Raw genomic sequence first — 20,241 nt, forward strand, 5'->3', positions numbered from 1 at the left:
CCTTCTAGCCCCCAAAACAAAGGCTCAAACTAGAGAGACTCCAGCTTTAGTGCTCATGCGATTGTTGGCTACAGATCCAACCACGAAGCAATTTTTCTAAGCAGAACCAATGATCACATGGCTCCTCAAGGTCATAAAGTACAAAGTAGCACCTTCCGGATGCTAGTTAGAGGGTAATGGGATGGATGGTCATGCTCCAGAAAGCACATCCTGCCCTCCACTTCTGTTCCCTTTCTCCAGTTATTTTTCAAAATCAGTAGGGACTACTCTAGGAAGGGTGAAACCCAGTAATCTAAGTGATTGAGACCTTGTCTTAATCTCAGAGAGTGGTCTTTATTTCATATTCAACACACTGTTGCTGTTGTGTTTAAAAGCTGGCTTCACACATAATTGCAAAGTATCCCAGGCTACTTATTTATTTCAAAGGGAAACGGTATCTTTTTTTTTTTTAAAGATTGTTTACTTCTTTTTTTTGTTTTGTTTTGTTTTCTTTAAAGATTTTATTTATTTATTTGACAGAGACAGAGATAGTGAGAGCAGAAACACAAGCAGCGGGAGTGGGAGAGGGAGAAGCAGGCTTCCCACCGAGCAGGGAGCCTGATGCAGGGCTCGATCCCAGGATCCCGGGATCATGACCTGAGCCGAAGGCAGACACTTAACAACCGAGCCACCCTGGCGCCCTGGGGAAATGGTATCTTTACAGTGGAGAAATCTAGTAGACACCACCTTTAAATAAATAATGAATTCTAACATCCCCTATAATGAAACAATTGATAACAAATGAAATAAATAGGAAGGGATATTTCCTGTCTCTTGATGTGATATGCTGAGAAAGACGTATCATGACCTACATACTATTCTTGCCAAAAATGTTGGATCTGAATCTAATCACAAGGAAACAGACAAATCAAAATCGAGCATAATTCTGAAAAGCAACTGGCCTATCTTCTTCAAAAATGTTGATGTCATGAAAAACAAGATTCTAAAGACATGGGACAATTAAATACGATACATGATCCTGAGTAGAATTCTGGATTGATTGGGGGGAAAAACTACAAGGAACATTATTGGTATAATTATGAAAATTTGAATATGGACTATATAGTAAAAATAAATTTTCTTGAGTATGGTAATTGCATTGTGGTTATGGGAGAAAATCAGTGCTCTTAGGAGATATGTGCTGATAAGGGAAGAAATATACAAAGTCTGCAATTTAATCTCAATGGTTCTGCGATAAAATATGTATGGCATATGTGTGTATATAAAAATCTGGCTTTATTTTTATGATATTAGAGGTGAGATAATCTAGGGCTAAGCAAGTAAGTGTGTACATGCGACCTCTGGCAATGGGACAATCCTGCTTAGTAGCTTTAAACACCCTTGCCCCAGGAATCTTCTTTTTTTGTTTAAGTTTTGTTTATTGGGGCACCTGGGTGGCTCAGTCGGTGAAGTGTCTGCCTTCAGCTCAGGTCGTGATCGCGGGGTCCTGGGATCCAGTCCTGCATCAGGCTCTCTGCTCGTGATCTCTCTCTCTCTCATGTCCTCTCTCTTAAGTAAATAAAATCTTAAAAAAAATAAAGATTTATTTATTCATTTTAGGTAGAGGGGAAGGAGAAGGGAAGAGGGAGAGGGAGAGAAAGTGTCAAGCAAACTCCATGCCTGGGGGGAACCTGACATGAGTCTGTCAGGACCCTGAGATCAGGACCTGAGCTGAAACCAAGAGTCATATGCTTAACTGACAGTCACCCAGGCACCTGTCCCAGGAATCTTTGTAAGAAAGAGTACCATGCAAATCTTACCTCTTTAGACTCTTCTTTATGCATCTACCACTAGGTTGGGTCACATACTGAACTAGCTAACACCAAGGATCAGGGACTGCTTAGACCAGCTTCCTCTTGGGGCAGAGGATGGACAAGCTCTAGATCCTTGGTGGACATGGCAGCTCAAAACAGGTGGAGAGCCGTGTGAAATGAGGATACCAAAGATGAAATTCACTGGAGTTGCCATTGATCCCAGTGGCTCAGGCCGGGCACTGGACATTGTTGTTTTTTTTTTTTAAGGAAACTTCAGAGCCTTTAGGATGTTAACTCTCACTTAAGAGAAAGAGTAAACAAGCCCCTGCTCCAATAATCAAAGGAAGCTCTCAAAACTGAAACATCTCAAGAACATCCTGACCTGCGCTCATTGTTTTGTTTATTCTGAAAGACAGTAGAGTGTAATGGATGGGAGGACGGATTCTGGCCCCAGAAGGCCTGAGCTCCAGTCCCAGTTAGGCCACTTGTATTTGTGTGACCTCAAACATATAACTTATCTGTCAGGGCTTCAGTTTTTTTGTTTTTTTTTTTTTTGAAGATTTTATCTATTTATTTGAGAGAGAGAAAGAGCACAAGCAGGGGGCTTGTGCTGAGCAGGGAGCCCGACATGGGCTTCATTCCCAGGACCCTGAGCTGAAGGCAGATGCTTAACTGATTGAGCCACCCAGGCGCCCCAGAGCTTCAGTTATGTGATCTGTGAAATGAGGGTAGGGTTGTTGTGAGGAATAAGTGAGATAAATTGAGGATGGTGCCTGGCACAAAAGGAGAACTCCATAAATATGAATGCTCATCTTTCTACTTCTGATTACCACTAGTCAGAGATCACTTAGCATTTGTCATATGGTCATTCTGCCCTTTGGAAAGGAGGTTCAGTTTTCTGAAAATGAGGGGCTTTCAAAATATGATGCGTTATTTCCAGCCTATCAACACATAACAAATACACTTAGATACACTTATGTGTATAGTTTCAAATGTCCATATGATGTTTTGAAAAATTGGAGTGAAGTTTTTCATTGATGTTATGACTTTTAATGAATAAATACATATTCCTAAGTTGATTAGAAATGAAATTTCATTGGTTAAGAACATAGGATAGACTACAAAGTGTGCAGAAATGTTTAGTAAGTTGGGTGCTGTTTTATATCTACAACCAGAAACTATGAGTAGGGGGATGATTCAGTGAGTAAGTTGCATGCACTAGACACTAAATTGGTTTCATTATAGCACTTTGGCTAAGGCAGGTGCTGCCTGAACTAAGTCATCTTCAAGTGGCAGGGGACGAGCTAGCCTCCCTTCCAGCCTCCTTTTTCATGGCTGAGGACTCTTGTGTGTCTTGCCTTGCTTCCCTTCGGGGTGAGAGTCCTGTGGGGTGCTGGAGGGAATGAATAGCTACCTTGATGTGAGAGCATGTCCCTGCCTGTGTCCATTGGGAGATGCACGGTTAACTCCCTTGGCTTTTCTAAGGATGCATGCTTCAGGGGAGATTTCTGTAAAGGCCTGGCCTTTTCTTCTGTTTCTGGTCCTGGCTCAGGGTGTGGAGCTCCTAGGAGACAAGGAGAAAGACAAGTTTTGTAGATGTCTGTGGTTTTTGCCAGTTGTCTCTTCTTTTGGAGGCCCATCTCTCCCCTGCTCACATATGTGGTTTGGGTGGAGCTGTGTCTCCTCCCTGACTCTGGGGGTAGGCATGCGGCTGAAGCCTAGCTAATGAGCACTCCTCACTGTCTGAGCTGTGGTGACTGGGTCCAGGTTGGGCATACAACCCATGCCTGGCCAATGAGAGGCAATTCTGGTACTTTTACAAGAGCTTTCAAGGGGCATATCCTTTCTAGTCCAGTTAGCAGGTGAGAGGTTAGCATGAAATTGCAGGAGGCCATCTTTGCTACCATATGGGGACATATGAATATGACCAGAAGACACCTTCTTCTAGATTTGACCCCTTTTCTTCCTTTAAAAATCATTCTCTGAAGAGGATAGCCCCGGGGAGGGTCAACCATGATTTAGGAGAGGGTTACATTAGGGAGACCCCCATCCCAGTCCTTACCTGCCTGCCTGTGTTCCACGAAGAACGCCCAAACATAGGGGACCTACCTTTTCTGTGTAGTTTTTCTTTTGGGGGCTGTTGAGTATGGAAATGAATCTCCCCTGGGAAGATGAAGAGCTCTGCTGGAGATTCACTCCTCAGGGGGTCCAGGACTCTGGGCTGTTCTTCTGAGAGAGGGGGTAATTTCAAAGCCTTTGGCACCTGGAGAAAATTTTTAAAACAAAACAAAACCCGACATGGCAGGTATTTAAAAACTGCTGCTTGCAGAGGACAAACGACACTGTATCTTCTTGTAAATCTGGTACCAGGTGCTGCTGGGTGTGATGCAGCTTCAGTACCCACGGCTGAGAAGTAGAGCCAAGCAACCCCTCAGCTAGCTGTCTGATCAAAGCAGTGCCGCTTCGCTTTTTGGGAACCTGGCAATGCCCCTCCCTTAATCCAGCCTCTCACTCCCCTGAGAAGTATAAACGTGATAAATTCACCAGCCTTCGAGACAAACTAGTCTTTCTTTGTCTTGCAGTCGGGGAAATTAAGCCAGATTAGAATAATATAGCTGAGATTTCCGTGTACAGAGAGGGAGGAACCTCTACATATGTTGCTAAGGGAAAAAAAAAACAGGGTACAGAACATTGTGCAACCTTTTAGGTTAAAAAGGGTAGAAAGCAGGAATATGCATTTGTGCTTGCTTACTTTATGTAAAACTCTCTAAGCTTCAAATTCTTTTTCTGTAAAATGGAAGTAATCATACTTCCTACCTCATAAGGTTGCCGTGAGTAGTAAATGAACTAATTACACGTAGTTACGATCGTGTTTGGAATTAGAATTTTTTCTATATTTCTTTGAGAGTAGACTCTTCTCTCATTAGGTTTAATGTCCAATCTTGCCACTTGCAGGATATCTAGGTGTCTCTACATCTCTGCAATATGAACAGAGCTAAAAATGAATCACCATGTGACAGAATCAGCAACAACTTTAGCCCAGTTTTTTTGTGTCCAAAAAACCTCAATACATGTGTGTGCGTGGATGTGTGTGTGTGTGTGTCCAGAGAGAGAGAATGAGACATTGGGGTAATACTTAGAGCCTCGTCTTTCCAGTTATTCAAAAGTTGCTGAGGGGCATATGGGTGGCACAATTGTTTGAGTGCCCAACTCTTGGTTTCGGCTCAGGTTGTTATCTCAGGGTCTTGGGATCAAGCCCCATGTTGGGCTCCATGCTCAGCTCGGAGTCTGCTTGGGTTTCTTGCTCCTTCTGCCTCTGCCCCTCCCCACCTCTCTCTCTCTCTCTCTCTCTCTCTCTCTCAAATAAATAAATAAATAAATCTTTAAAAAACAAAAGTTGCTGAAAATTTCTCCTTTTAGTTTGTAGCTTTTAACATATGAACTTGCCTCTGTGAGATGTACATGTGTGCTGGGTTTCAAGGAGTTCAATTTCACAGAAGGAAAAATAAAAACGTTTCTCGTTTTTTTTTAGTGTTCAAGGAGAAGAAAAATGATCAGAAACACATGTAAGCATCCTCCATGTTTAGAGGTGAATGAGGAAGGAAATTCAACCAAGTACATGCAGGGAGATTTTTATGATTTTAAGACATTAAGAAAATGATTAATCAAATGCACACACATAGGATCTTTATGTTCCTGGAGACCTTCGCTGCCCAGGTACCAGCTGCCCACCAACTGCCCTTTTCTGAATACTGACCTTGTGCGTGGTGTTTGACAAGGTTTGCATTGAGAATCTATGTGGAAACCCAAATGATCTGTGTGAGGTATGCTGACAAACCAATCCTTAATTTCTTTATTCTAATTAAAACTTTACAGAGTTTTAATATAGTGGAAAATATTGCCTTCCTCTGCTAACCCATATACATGGGCTGGAGGAAAAGACTCCTGTCCTCTGAGCCTGGCTTGGTTCTGGGCTGACCCACGGTATGGGATCGAGGGCTTTCCTCAGGCCTGCAGTGACTCTGGCAGATCAGGCCTCCTGTTTACTCCTGGTCCAAAGGAACCTGGGAAGACAGAGGCCCTTCTGGTGTGGATGGGAAGGTTTTGATCAGGTTAGACACAGGAAATCTGAGAAAATCCTGAACACGTTGAAAATAACCTCCTTCATTTGCATCAGGAGCACCTGGAGTGCCCATGGCTCCTCCAGCGCCACTTCAGAGACTGTGAATCCCCACAACGAACTAACATTGCTATCGTTCCCAGTCCAAGACTAGATACTTCCACGGGAATGCGTCATCTCATGTTATCCTTCCATCTGCCTGTGGGGTGGGCATTATGGTCTGTATGCACAGAGGAGGTCAGTGCAGCTCAGAGGGGTGGGTGACCTGCTTGAGTTCATGCAGCTGCTACAGGGCAGAACATTCCAGAGCCCCTGCTTGCTCCTGCTCGGCACAGGTACATTCAAACCCCCGAAGACCCACATAGAATTGCAAAGCAGGATGAGGCCAGAGACAGCCAAGAACATTCCTGAGGGGAAAAGGTGTACTTGACTTTTGAAAAGGTTGGTAAAACTGCCAAATTTACTGTACGTTTTCAAAGGTGACAGGTCCTTAATTAAGCAAAACCATTGCTGGATTGATATCGCCAGCATTTTGAATTTGAAGTGGGTCAATTGCTTGCAAGTTCAAATTCTGTCCTTATATGTTTACAGATAAGCCCCAGTCCCTTAATAGCACAAGGGACTCTGTTGCCCCCAGAGTGTGGTAATATCATGTGCTCTAAGGTAGAACTGGGGGGGCAGTTGAAACTCCTTGTACTTCACTATTTTCAACATTTAGTAAATTGTAACAGTTTTATTTCAGCTCCACATGGTGAGCTCAATAGTGAGTAAGGCCAGTTCTCTGTTTGAGACATCATCCCTTTGAGTTGCCTCGTTCCTACACTGAGATTAATCTTTTAAGGGCGAGCACACATGTGCACGGGCACACACACACACACACACACACACACACAACCTTTTTCTTCTTCACTTCCCCAGCTGTGTTTTTCTCCGAGCCAGTAGCAGGTGCTATAGGAGGGAAAAGGCATCTTTCAGCAGGAGGCTCCTGTAACAAGTGGCAGCTTCTGCCCTTGTGGAGTTTTATATTCCCTTGTCTGTCTGTGGAAACAGGGTGGGAATGAGAACTTATTAGTTGCAGGTATGAGGATGGACAGTTGACCTTCAACTTTTATCACTTTTGGGTTAACAGGAATAGAGGCAAGAACAGGCACTGAGCCAGGGCTTTAGCGGAGGCAGGTTCAGGGAGTCCTAATCTCATTACCTGGGTTGGGTTCTTGCTGGCAAGTCGGGTGATGGAGAGAATGATAATGATAATATTAACAGTTAACATATATTAAGTGCTAAATATAGGAAAAGAATGATACAAAGTATTTTACATCCAGTAAAACTCACCTAATCCCCATAATAGTCTTATGAAGTTATTATTGTTATCCCCATTCTACAGGCAAGAAAACCGAGCCTCAGCAAGACCAAATACTTGCTCAAGATCACAACTAGAAAGTGGGAGTAATTTACACCCAGGCAGTCTGATTGCAGAATGTGTGTGCTTGAGTACTAGGCAAAAAGGAGGCTGGGGGTCTTGTTGCCACCTTCCACTGGACTTTGGTTGTTACCTTCTAAGATGAGAGGCCCGAGGAAGTGACTCTCAGCATGCCTCAGTGTTCTCAAATGAACTCCGCATGATTAGGGTTACCCAGATTAACAAGCAAGACATTTGGCTTCTTACCGCTGAGATCTGCCTTTCTATTGGGGAAGGCCCCTCCAGAGAATGTAATGTGGGATTTGTCACTCAGGAGCCAAGAATGATCCATGTGGGCATGCCCAAAGGCCCTTCGGGAGGTTATGTTTTCATTGTGGCTCTCCTTTGAAGTGTGTATACGGTGGTGATTCTCTACTGACGTGTCCTGGGGAATGACAGATACACATTCCTATAAACAGGCTTTCTAAAGAAACAGAGCAGGACAGTCAGACCTTGTGGCTAGACTCTTGTTGCAAAGAAGTCTCTTTTGCAGCTTAGGAGGAAAAACAAGGTTGTAACAGTATGATCTCTAATGCTATTTGTTATAATAAAACATTGTATTATTGTGAGAGCAAGAATGAACTTTAACCATGCCTGACACACAATGCTTTCTTTTTTTATTTCATATAGTGCTTTTCTGCAAAACAAAAAATTAAAAATCAAAATGAAGCTCTAGATCCTTGTCTTTATGCATTATAAATGTCTCTCCCTCTTGCCCTTCTCCCCTGTGGCACCTCTCTTCCCCTCCTTTGCAGCTCACAGTGGCACGTGACTTTCTTGTCCGTCAAATGAGCTTAAAGACAGGAGCATGTGTTGTCTATGTTGCTCTGAACCACTGTCATCTTGTACATACATTCACACACACACACAGGCCTTAGAGTTTAGGAAGCATGTTTATATTCTAATGCATTTAATCCTCATAGTAGCCTAGTGAGTATGTATGGTAACAGCTCCATTTTACAAAGGAGGTAATTCAGGCTCTAAGTCAGTTAATGTTCTTTATCGGGCTCACCACGACTTGTCAGACGCAGGACCCCAACCAAGCTTTTTCCACTTCTAAGGCCAAGAGCTCTTTTCTCTAGAGAAGACGACAGCTGCCTAGATGGGGTGAAGAGTGTAGGGGGACTCTGTGGTTAAGTAAGTTTGGAAAACCATGGGTTAAAGTTAAACCAGCTACTTCACCTATAGAACTTCCCCAAATGGTCCATATTCAAATGTGTCCTGTGACCCTCCGGGAGGAGAACATGGTACACAGCATTTCCCCAATGTATTTGACCAGGAAAATCTTTTTTTTTCATCGAGCCACTGGCAATGTTCCACATGTGACACCTTGGGGAAACAGTGGTCAATAGGCTCGAAGTCCTCTTCCCTTCTCTGGAGGAACCCCAAGGAGCAGTGAAGGGAGGGCATATCCCCTCTGAAGTCAGGAGGAACAATGACAGAGGGCAGCCCATCAGAAATGGTACCTCTGCCTGGGTTTCGGCTTCTTGCCACGGCTGCTTCCTGAGCTGTGGCAAATGAATCCTTTGACTGCTGTAGTTCTTGGCTATGGAGCCCTGGTCCATGCGTCCGCTAGCCCCAGCTTCCCCTCCGGCCAGGCCCTGCTGACCTGCAAAGGTGAACAGCGGGTCAGCCCTGTAAACCCAGAAATGGGCATGGTGCTATTAGCTGCTTCCAAGCTGCCTCCCTTCTTGCTCTTCTGACCAAAAGTGTTGATGGAGGCCCTTGTACCTCTTCCCTCCTTATTTCCGTATTTCTGCTAGTGCCTTCACGGAAGTGGCGGCCAGGTCTATAGAACACAACTGCACTCAAATCAGGAGGCTCAGGATCGAGTCATCATTTATTGGACTCAGTTTCCTCATCCGTAAAATGGGGATACTAATTCCTTGCCCTTGCTTCCTCACACAGTTGTCTGGAGCTCATACGAAATAATGAATGTGATGGCCCTTTGCAAACTGAGGGACTGGAGGGTTACAGTGGTGTGATGATGGTGGGCTCTTCGGCAGCCCTGCTCTGTTGTCATTGAGATGCTCAGTCGGAAGCACTTGATTTCCTGGGCTGCCTGCTGGTGTTTACTTGTGGGGAAAAGCTCTGCTGAATGCACTGTGATGGACGGCTGCTTAGCTCTCTGAACTTACCCTGTCTGTGCAACCCTCAGGAAGGATCTGAGTCAACAGATGACTCCAGCATAGTTAACAAATCATTCATCCATGGGGTAAAGGGTCCTGCAGCTATTTTCATCACTTACTCAAGGTAGATTTATTGCTGAAGCGATCTGGCAAAACTTCCTTGTTTGGAGCTGCTTTAGCAACACCTCCACTCTCGGCATGCTGCTCTGTGGAACAATATGGGGCTGTCTTTCAACCAGGTGCTCTGGAAGCCTTTCAGGGGCCCTGTATATGTTGGAACTCCAGACTTCTGGAGACTCCCAGCCAGCCTCACCTTCCCTCTATACTCCCTAACCCTCGTCATTCCCTGTGTCGTTCCCTTCCTTGGTGTCATCGGGTCAAAAGCCAAATGCCCAATTGTGAGGCTACTCCTTCCCTCCAGCTCTTCTTCCTTTGCTCATTGGCTCCTGACAGTTTGGGGGTCTGAGCCAATGCCAAGAATGTGGGTGGAACAGAGGCAGACTCAGGCTCAGATTTAGAGGGGTCTGCTCAGGTTTTAGTGGCCCAGGGAAACCTGACGAGCCCTGGGGACCCGTCAGCCTGGGGAGGCTCAGGGCCACACAAGGCCTACCTCAAGAGGACCTCAATGCCATACAGGGTGTGGCACTAAAGACCTTTTTGTGTATTCTAGAATGATCCTTTGGGGCCAAGCCTGACTTCAGGTCCATCCTTCTTGGTCAGATTCACCTGGAACCAAATGCATTTCTGAGGGTAGAGGAAGTGAAACTCTGGCCAAGTGACCACTCACTCAGTGAAGAGACTTATATGGTACACTGTCTGAGTTGCGGCAGAGGGCACTGTGGGTAGGGGAGCATTCTTCCCTTTGGCTGTATCCCAGGTGATATTGAGTATATGACTCAATCCATGCAAGGGAAACCAAGATTTTTCTTAGTAAACATCATCTCTGGCTCATTTGCTTATGCTTAATAGAAGCAGGTATGCAAGCAAGGTATTGGAAGTTTCAGTTGTTGAAAGGAGACTATAAAACTTGGTCTCTCTGTCTCAAAATATGGATTCAGATTACCCAAATAATGTGAATTGGAGTAGCAATTTAGAGGTCTTAGAGAGCTTTTTTTAACCTCTGTCCTCTTCTGTGATTTTTTTTTTTTACACCAACCCAGAGAAGGTGGAATGCAGATACCATTACTTCCATTTTACAGATTAGCAAACTAAGGATGCAGGGAGCATAAGTGACATGACCAACATCACATTGTTGGGGATATGTTATAGTTGCAGATGGGACTTTTCCTACTTTTCCAAATAAAGTATCTGGAAAAAAGAGGGAGGCCAAGGGGAGATGAAATTAAAACCAATAAAACCATCAGTCAGGGTTCAAGTTACAGCCTCTGAGCTGTTTTTCTTTGCAAATTGAGTTTTGATCCTTGTGATCATGAGCAATGGGCATTGCAATTAGTTAGTAATTATGCTTAAATACACAGGGTAGGGATGTCTACACTAGCATTTACTGAGCACTTACTATGTGCCAGATACTGCATTATCCCATTTAACTCCAACATCCTACCCGGTGAAGCAAAAGTGGGCGTGGTCATCTCCATTTTATAAATGAGGATGCTGAAGCCCAGAGAGGTCACATGGCTTGGGATCTGGTGCTAATGGCCACATGTTTAATTACAATTCTATATGGCCTCTCTGTTTTCTTCCTGATTGTTACAGCTCCTTGGCATATGGCATTAATAAAGGAAATCACTTGATCCCTTTGGTGTGCAGTCTTGATCTACTCCCAAAACGAAAGTACTGCAATCCCCTGTCTAGTATTTATAGACCCTAGGGCATTGAAATCTAAGGATATTAACTGGAGGCAGTAGGATTTTTGAAGAGAGAGGGCATAAGGCAATGTCAAAATGGAGTGCCACCTGGGGAAGGACAGAAGGTCCCAAAACAGGAGCGTTACCTGGGCAAATTCACCCATTCCCAGGACACGGATGGCCAAGAAACTTGATCTCTTTAGTGTCCCAGAATCAACTGGTTTCAGGGATGTTGATCCACATTAGCAAAGTGTATAGAGACTCTATAAGCCAGGATATTAATTTACAAAGAGCAATACAGTTGCCTGACCAGCATATTTCCTGTATATGAACTATATGTGGATCAAGTTATGATCAAAAGTCCCTGGTTCCAGAGTCAAGACTTAAGGGAGGTATATGGCAGGAATGTTTAATGAGAACCTGCCACATTCTTCTCCATTCATTGGATAGATCAGATATTCTACTTATCCTGACAGATCCTTTCCCAAGGACAAGAATTGATTAGGCACTATCATTATTTCTGGAAAATTCCTTTTTCATTTCAGAAAAATTAACTTTATATTATGTTAAGCTCTTGTTCTTTCCTTCTCTTTTCTCAAGAACCCTGGCACTAGCCAATGTCTTATTCTTTGTCCATTAGTGCTACTCAGTCATCTTTTCCTATCTCCCTTAGCAAAGGCAATTTCTGGCTCTTTTATTGCTTCAAGTTCCCAAGAATAACTTTGATAAGTAAACCCCATAGTACTGAACAGCTTACAGACAATTCACAATAATCTTCTGTACAGTAATAAGGCAGGCCTTATTATGTTCATTGCAGAGATGAGCAAACAGAAGCTCAAAGAGGTTAAGTGACTTGCTCAAGATCTTACATCTAGTAAGAGATAGAACAGGCATTCCTCCAACGCCTGTATTTTTTCTTATGATATTGCCACAAAACCATAGAATTAAAGAATGTTAGAGTAGAACAGGCCTAAGACATCATCTAAAATCTAGAGTCTAGGCCTGTACTGTTTAATACAGTAGCCAATAGCCACATGTGGCTGTTTACCTATAAATTAATTATAAGTAAGTAAAAATCAAAAACTCAGTTTCACAGTCGCACTTCCGACATTTCAAGTGCTCAATAGCCGCATGTGGCTAGTGGCTACTACTTGGACAGCATATATTATAGAATAATCCGTCATTGCAGAAAGTATGGTTGGATAGTTCTGGTCTAGACTCTAAAGACAAAGAAACCCAGAATCCCTAGACTTTATTTTGGGCAACTCCATTTTAAAGGGTTAAAAATCCAAATATTTGATGGGGCGCCTGGGTGGCTCAGTCATTAAGTGTCTGCCTTCAGCTCAGGTCATGATCCCAGGGTTCTGGGATCGAGCCCCGCATCAGGCTCCCTGCTTGATGGGAAGTCTGCTTCTCCCTCTCTACTCTCCCTGCTTGTGTTCCCTCTCTCACTGTCTCTCTCTCTGTCAAATAAATAAATAAAATCTTTAAAAAAAATCCAAATATTTGAGATCTGGTCATAAAATCAACATGTACCTTGTTCAAAAGATTTTCCTTGTTGAATCCAACATGGAGGGAAGACAGGCAGGAGATGATATTTTGGGGGTACACCTGAAAGATCCTGTTGTGACCTGAGATTCTTTGGTACATTAAGTTGACCGTCCTGGAGCAGCACAGAATCCTTGATGTACCCTGAAGAGTAGGTCAGGAGTTATTGGTAGAAATAGTGGTTACCGGTCCAGAGGTCTTGGAGATGACTACAAGGTCCCTCACTTACACTAGTCTTGGCTTTGGACATTGCCCGTTAAAGAAGACAATTAAAAGATGGGAGGGATTAAAAATCAGATAGAACCCATAGAGGGTTCTCTGTTCAGTGTCTTGGGTGCTTCTGGTCCTGTGCCACATGTGTGCTTCTTTCACTTCACCATTTCCAAGAACTGGGTCTCCCTGGTGGAAGAAGCATGGATGCTTCTTTGCGGTTGGGTGAAAGGCTCCTCCTGCTTCAAGAGGAGAATCCAAAGGTTTCTCCTGGATGTCTCCTACTTGGTTCTGTAGGCCCCATGATTCTCAATTCAGTCATTCTACAAGTATTTATTGGGGTTATGGTTAATATGGGCCGTTTTTAGAGGCGCTAATAGGCAGTTGGAAAGACAAAGCTCTCCTGTGCTCAACTGTGTGGCCCCAAATGTCAATGTGATAGAAGGTCAGAAAATAGGGAGCTCAATATTGGCTGGCGTTGTCAGAGAAGTATTTGTAGAAAATGTGGGCCTGAAGGGTCTGAAGGAGTTATCATAGGGGTGGCAAGATGGGACCAGAGAATATACACTAACCTCACAAAGGTAGTGAGTCTGTGATGTGAGCTCTCTGGCAGAGGCCATTGGGCCGATGATCTCATACCACAGTATTGCTATTGTTCCTCCAGCTTGAGGGTCTCGCCATCAAGAGGGGCTTTGGTGATGAATTATGGCAAGGGGCCCAAGAATGCACATACACATGAATCTTTCCTTAAACTACACATTGTAGGCAAATGACTTCCATAGAGGGGTCTGAGACATTTTTTGATGTTAAGTGGGGCTCTTGTCCTTGAAGGTGTTGGGCCTAGGCTATGGGACAGTGGCCTGCTGTGCCCTCTGCCCCACCCAGTGATAAACATATCTTTGGTTAGGAGGCTCTTTCTCACAAGTGTTAAATAAATGGAACTGCCTGTAATCCTGGGCCTGTCATGAAGGTAAAACCAATAAATGGACAAACCCATATCTCATTTTCCTTCAAGTCATCACTTACTGCGGAGAGAGCTCTTTTCTCTCCTTTCCCAAGGTAAACCTATAAAGCAAGATGCAAGTCAGTCTTCCTTTGGTCCTGTCTGTGCTGAAGAAATGGCAAACACCCAATGGGCACTGGCAAATCCTACTTCCCACTCCTCTCAACCCCAACAGGTTTGCCAAATAAAATATGGGATGTCCAGTTAAAATTGAATTTCAGATAAACAATGAATACTTTCTTAGCAAAAATATGTACCAAATACTGCAAGTTTAACTCTTTGTGTCTGTGTGTCTGTGTATGTCTGTGTGGGTCTCTGTGTGTATGCACTAAATCTGGCAACTTGAATCCCCAACAGTTTCCTGTTTTCATTTTTAAGCCTTTACACAGTCCGTTTGGGGTTTCTGTTCAGCAGAAGGGCATCCGTCTCCTCAGTGGATGGTGCTGGTGAGCTGCCATCTTTAAGAGAAGGAGGCCTAACATTCCCACTTCCTGGAGGATCTGAGGTCACCTCAGGAGGGCAACTAGGGAGTGTTGGGGTGAATGTGGAGCTGGGGGTGTGGGGAGGATTTGCCTTCTGGTCCCAGCTCTGCTTTTGGCTGAATGACTGTGGACAAATTACTTTGCCACTCCCCACCCCCCTTCCTTATCTTGTAAAAGAGAGGGATTGATCTGGAGGATCGGAAGTCCCTTGGTGGGGAAGGTTGGGAAGAAAGTTCTGCTTGGGATGTGGAGTATGAAGTTCCTGAGAGGAGCTAGAGAGAAGGCAAGACTTCAGGCTGTATGTTCCTCTGCAAATGTGCGGGGAGGACAAAGGGCAAAATGTATGATAGAGGTTCTCAGCTCCCAAGCTTGAGCACCTTTGCCTTACCACAAAATTGTACCTGAAATTCTAGGGTTTCAGGACTTAATGGAAAACACACTCTCACATCAGAATTCAAGGCAGGGCATCTCAGTGCATATGTCCTCCCATTGCCCCACTGACCTGCACACTGGAGCCTGTACATGGTGTCAGGGGGCCATGTCCGCAAGAGGCCTCGGAGGTATCTCTTGGCCGAATACCCAGGCTGCATCTGCCGTTGGCCCTGGCTCTCTGGTTGGCTTCGGAAATGGAGGTACGGTTGCCATGCTCTGTCCTGCTCCCTCTGTGGGGACACCAGTCAGGAAACAGCATGGCTGCTGAGTTCTGAGCCTCCCAGTGATACATGCTAGTTAGTATAATCCTCATCAGTAATCTGGGAGACTCCTGGAAGGTGCCTAAAGGCACCTAGAACAGATGCCTGAGCCAATAGACATAAACCAAGAGCCCACAGAGCAAAGTTCTGAAAGGCCCCTGAGGATTTGCTGTTGGAAGGAGAAATGAGAAATTCCAGACCCCATCTTGAGACAAAGCATCAGAAAAGAATAAGAGCCTCAAAGAAAACACATTACTTAGTTTAGCCTGTGGAAATCATTTTAGTATCTGAAAAAGTGGTCCTGTAGGGTAATGGGAAAGTCAGCTCAACAAGTCAGTATCGGCGGTCAATGTTTGCAATATGAATAATGGGACAGACAAACTATGTTCATGTTAATGGGTAGCTTGGCATTTTTGAAAATATCTGGCCTCTGCTGCATTTCATTTCAGCCCAGAAGAATTTTCTGGGAACTTACCTGCCAAAATCAGTTCCACTGTGCAAGACATCATGGGGAATAAATGTGAATAAGAACATCTTACACTTAGGAGAGGATATATACTCTACAAAGAACTTTCACCTCATTATAATCCTTTAATGTGGGCAAGTTAATACTATAATTACTCAAGTGATGCAGAACTCTCTAAGGATGATCAGTTAAGAACAAGAATAGCAAACATGAGGACTTGTGTTGACATCGATCAGCCTCCCCCTTGTCCATGGTGGACATCACCAATCAATTATGGCATTCTTGGGGCGCCTGGGTGGCTCAGTTGTTAAGCGTCTGCCTTCGGCTCAGGTTGTGATCCCAGGGTCCTGGGATCAAGTCCCACATCGGGCTCCCTGCTCAGCGGGAGGCCTGCTTCTCCCTCTCCCACTCCCCCTGCTTGTGTTCCCTTTCTCACTGTCACTCTCTGTCGAATAAATAAATAAAATCTTTAAAAAAAAAAATCATGACATTCTTGACTGAAGAATAGATTGTGATTTCAGAGTCTTCCTACAAATTTTTTAAAAAAGATTTATTTATTTATTTGAGAGAGTGAAGGAGAGAGAGAGAGAGCATGAGTGTGGGGAAGGGCAGAAGGAGAGAGAGAATCCCAAGCAGACTTGGCCCTGAGTGTGGATCCCGACACAGGACTTGATTTTCACGACCCTGAGATCATAACCTGAGCTGAAACCAAGAATTGGATGCTGAACCAACTGAGCCACCCAGGCACCCCATTCTCTTATAAATTTTTTAAATTGAGGCAGAATTTATATATAATAACATGCACAGAGCTAAAATGTTCAATTTAATAAAATCTGACAATTGTACACACCTTTGTAACCACCACACATAACAAAATATAGGTCAGAAACTTCCCTCTTGCTACTTCCTGGTCAATTTCTCCCCACCCATCAGGGAATTACCACTGTCTGATGAGGTCAGTAAGCCACAGGCCTGAGTTATGTTGCCATATCCTGCCAGAATTTACCAAAGAAGAATGACTAAATTTTAAAAAGTAAAGAAAAAAAATATGATGGAAATATAGAACCTGCTTGATGTGGAAAGAAAGGCCTTAGGTTTTGGGTTCTTGCTCTAATGGGCAAATCTGTGGTTTGCTCCCGTTCAGATGTATTCAGATCAAAATGCCACAGAAGGACAGCCTACAGCTGTAGCTGAGGATTCAAGAACACCAGAGACCCTTCTTAGCTAAAAAGAGGGCTGGGAAGCCAAAGTCCATAGGACAAAAGAATATCTCTGCTGGGGAGAGAGGAACAGGTGCCAGGATAGACATTCATTCATTCATCTACTCATACAATGCATCAAACAATATACCAGGCACTGGAGGCAAAAGGACAAATAAGACAGATTGATAACTAACAAACAATCTGTGTAACAGAAAGAAGAAAGCATGGCTAATTATTCAATTGGCTGTACTCTTTAGGAATCTGTATATTAAATGAATGTTTAGAATCCAAACAGAGCATCAACTGATCTTTGATGTCTGGACATTTTATATGGCAGATACTTCAAGTGCAAAAAGATCCCAAATAATTCACTCCCACATAAATCTTGAGGGTTTTTCCAGAGGATAAGAAAGAATTATAGGGAGGGCAGTGGAAGCAAAGTGATTCAAGTTCTCTCTCACTCCATTTTTTCATTTGGGGATCATGCAGTAATCTTTCCTGAGCATCTTCTATGTGCCAGGCACTGTGGTAAGCCATGGAATATTAAGCATTAGATTCAAGGCCTTTTCTGGGTGAATTGGAGCCTCATTTCCTCCCTGTAAATCTTTGCTTCAAATGACTTCTCTCTGAATGCGATAAGACTACGCCTCCTCTGAGACGCTGTAGTCCCTACACAGATGGCATGATGCACTGTTTGATCTGGACAAGAGCCCCTTATTGTTTCCCATTCATGGATATTTTCTGAAGTATCAGCTTGGTTCTGGAGCTTTACTGGGCAACTTGCTAAATGGGGCAGGGAGTTGCCGAGAAGAGTTAGGAAATCCTTTGTCCTGGAATTTGGGGTATCTAGTACATTTTTGCCTATAGTTTGAAAGCTGACTTTGGCCTCTGTATTAGTTTCTTATTGCTGCTTTAAAAGAAAAAAAGATTTTAGGGGCACCTGGGTGGCTCAGTTGTTAAGCGTCTGCCTTCGGCTCAAGTCCTGGGATCAAGCCCCACATCGGGCTCCCTGCTCAGCTGGAGTCTGTTTCTCCCTCTCCCACTCCCCCTGCTTGTGTTCCCTCTCTCACTGTGTCTCTGTCAAATAAGTAAAGTCTTTTAAAAAAATAAAAAATTTATTTATTTACTTGAGAGCGAAAGTGAGAGCAGAAGAGAGAGAGTGAGCACACAGAGGGAGGGGGAGAAGCGGGCTTCCTGTGGAGCAGGGAGCCTGACACGGGGCTCTATCCCAGGACCCTGGGATCATGACCTGAGCCAAAGGCAGACGCTTAACCGACTGAGCCACCCAGGCGCCCCAGTTTCCTACTGCTACTTTGAAAAATTACCGTATACTTAGTGGCTTTAAACAATAAACATTTATGATATTATAATTCTGGAAGTCAGAAGTTTAAAATGGATCTCACTGGGCTAACATCAAAGTGTTGACAGGGCTGTGTTCTTTCTGGACACTCTAGGGGATAATCTGTTTCTTGGTGTTTTCCAGTTCCGACAGGCTGCCTGCATTCCTTGCCTGTGACCCCTTCTTCTGTCTTTAAAACCAGCAAAATTGGGCTAAGTCCTCATGCTGCTATCTCTCTGGTTCTCCCTTTTGATTCCTTCTAACACTTTTAAGGATCCTTGTGATTGCATTAACCTGCGCAGATAATTCAGGATCATCTCTTTTTTAGAAAATTAAGATTTATTTATTTATTTGAGAGAGAGAGCGTGCGCGCGAGCTTTCGCTTGTGAGCAGGGGGAGGGGCAGAGGGAGAGGGAAGGAGAAGCTGACTTCCCACTGAGCACAGAGCCTGAGGTGGGCCTCAATCCCACGACCCCCGAGATCATGAGCTGAATTGAAACCAAGAGTCGGAAGCTCAACCAAGTGAGCAACACAAGGCTCCCCGATAATCTCTTTATTTTAAGGCCATCTGATTAGTGACCTTAATTCTATCGGCAACCTTTATTTTCCTTGCCATTTAACCTAATATATTCATATGTTCCAGAGATTAGGACATAGACATCTTCGGGAGTCATGACTCTGCCTGCCACAGTTTCTCGGAAGTTTTTTCTAGTTTTCTGGGTTTTTTTCTTTTATTAGTTGCTCAAATCATGCTTGTGAAGTTGGTTGATAAATTTCACATCTCATTGGATAAATGGATGCACTGAGAGAGGCCCAAGGCCTGTTTAGGGCTACCAAGAGGACCAGGCAGGGTTAAATCTATTCACTCGTTTCCAAGGTGTAGAATAATATGTTAAGTAGAAAAAAGCAAGATACAAGGGAGAATGTAAAGTACAATCACAACCTCATAAAAATATATTTTATAACTATATAATCATGGCGGAAAGACTCGAAGAAAATATATTAAAATTCTAATAACAATGGTTAATAGGGTGTTGGGCATAAGGTTACAGTTAGTTTTTTTTCTTCTCCCTTTTGTGAAATAAAATTAAAAATCCAATAATATGGTTAGATTATATTAATACATGGAAAACATGTTAAAAAATTAATTTATTTTATTGCACCCACCCTCCTCTCATTTCCTTCTCCAACATTATCCTGGACCTCTAACCACCCAGAAGTTACTATAAAACCTCAAAGGAGACAGAAGGGAGCCAGGAAGGGAGTTTCTGGAACAGTGAAATAAGTGACAGCAGGAGGCTGGCTGTGATGGTTTCAAACTTCTCAGGCCTGCCTTGGCTTTGCCAATCAACTCCAGCTTTTGGTTTCTTCTGAAATGAGTTATTAGTGTGCACAGAGTGGCCTATTGTCCACACTCCACCAGAGTGCTTCCTTTAATAAGGGACTTTCTCTGGCCAGCCATGTTCCCAGGGCCCGCTGGGCCTCCATGTGCAGAGGAGCTGAGGGGACGCCCAGTACTGGTCCCCACCCCTGCACTGGCTGTCACGTCCACCCTGCCCCAATGCTCGCCAGTGAGGGTTTCCAGAGAATGAAGGAGCCACTGCCGGCTGTGCTCCTGCTCAGCAGATATGGGGTGGCAGGATGCCAGAGCCCCCAGGAGGGCAAGAAAAGCCTGGACAGACAGCTGCCATCTCACACAGACTGTGGCCAGACTTTGTGTGCAGGAGTCGACAGAGGGGTAAAGAGAGAAGTCCAGAAATCCCAGGACTGGCAGACAAAGCCCTGCACAATTTGACCCCACCTGCTTCTCCAGGTACATCTCCGGCTAAGAGTCCTAGCTGTCTAATTGCCTTGACTCTCTTCCACCAGCTCTCCCTCTAGGCCTTCACTTACCTGTGACTGGAAGGTTTCTCTCCACTTATTTGTACCACGAGACTCAGCTCAAATTCTACCTCCTCCAAGACGTAGTCACTCTAATCTGGTCCTTGCACAC

General features: G+C 44.1%; 1 protein-coding gene across 6 annotated transcripts in view; it reads right to left on the reverse strand.

Moving 5' to 3' along the window:
- The window catches only part of KIAA2012 (KIAA2012 ortholog), a 102,848-nt gene that overhangs the window by 70,499 nt on the left and 12,108 nt on the right, over positions 1-20,241 (reverse strand). For 4 of the 6 annotated variants that reach the window (XM_073880016.1, XM_073880001.1, XM_073880007.1 and 1 more), the window contains exons 3-9: positions 15,052-15,211; positions 12,843-12,998; positions 8,839-8,981; positions 7,580-7,757; positions 6,809-6,951; positions 3,903-4,056; positions 3,208-3,357 (exon numbers count right to left, since the gene is read on the reverse strand). In XM_073880016.1, the coding sequence (XP_073736117.1) occupies positions 3,208-3,357; positions 3,903-4,056; positions 6,809-6,951; positions 7,580-7,757; positions 8,839-8,981; positions 12,843-12,998; positions 15,052-15,211 (1,084 nt within the window). The remainder of the gene's footprint in view (positions 1-3,207; positions 3,358-3,902; positions 4,057-6,808; positions 6,952-7,579; positions 7,758-8,838; positions 8,982-12,842; positions 12,999-15,051; positions 15,212-20,241) is intronic. The other 2 variants (XM_073880021.1, XM_073880027.1) reach the window with 2 other exon arrangements.

The sequence above is a fragment of the Callorhinus ursinus genome, unplaced genomic scaffold, assembly GCF_003265705.2.
Source record: "Callorhinus ursinus isolate GAN/ISIS: 27379988/994484 unplaced genomic scaffold, GSC_fseal_2.0 scaffold2, whole genome shotgun sequence".
Lineage (NCBI taxonomy): Eukaryota > Metazoa > Chordata > Mammalia > Carnivora > Otariidae > Callorhinus > Callorhinus ursinus.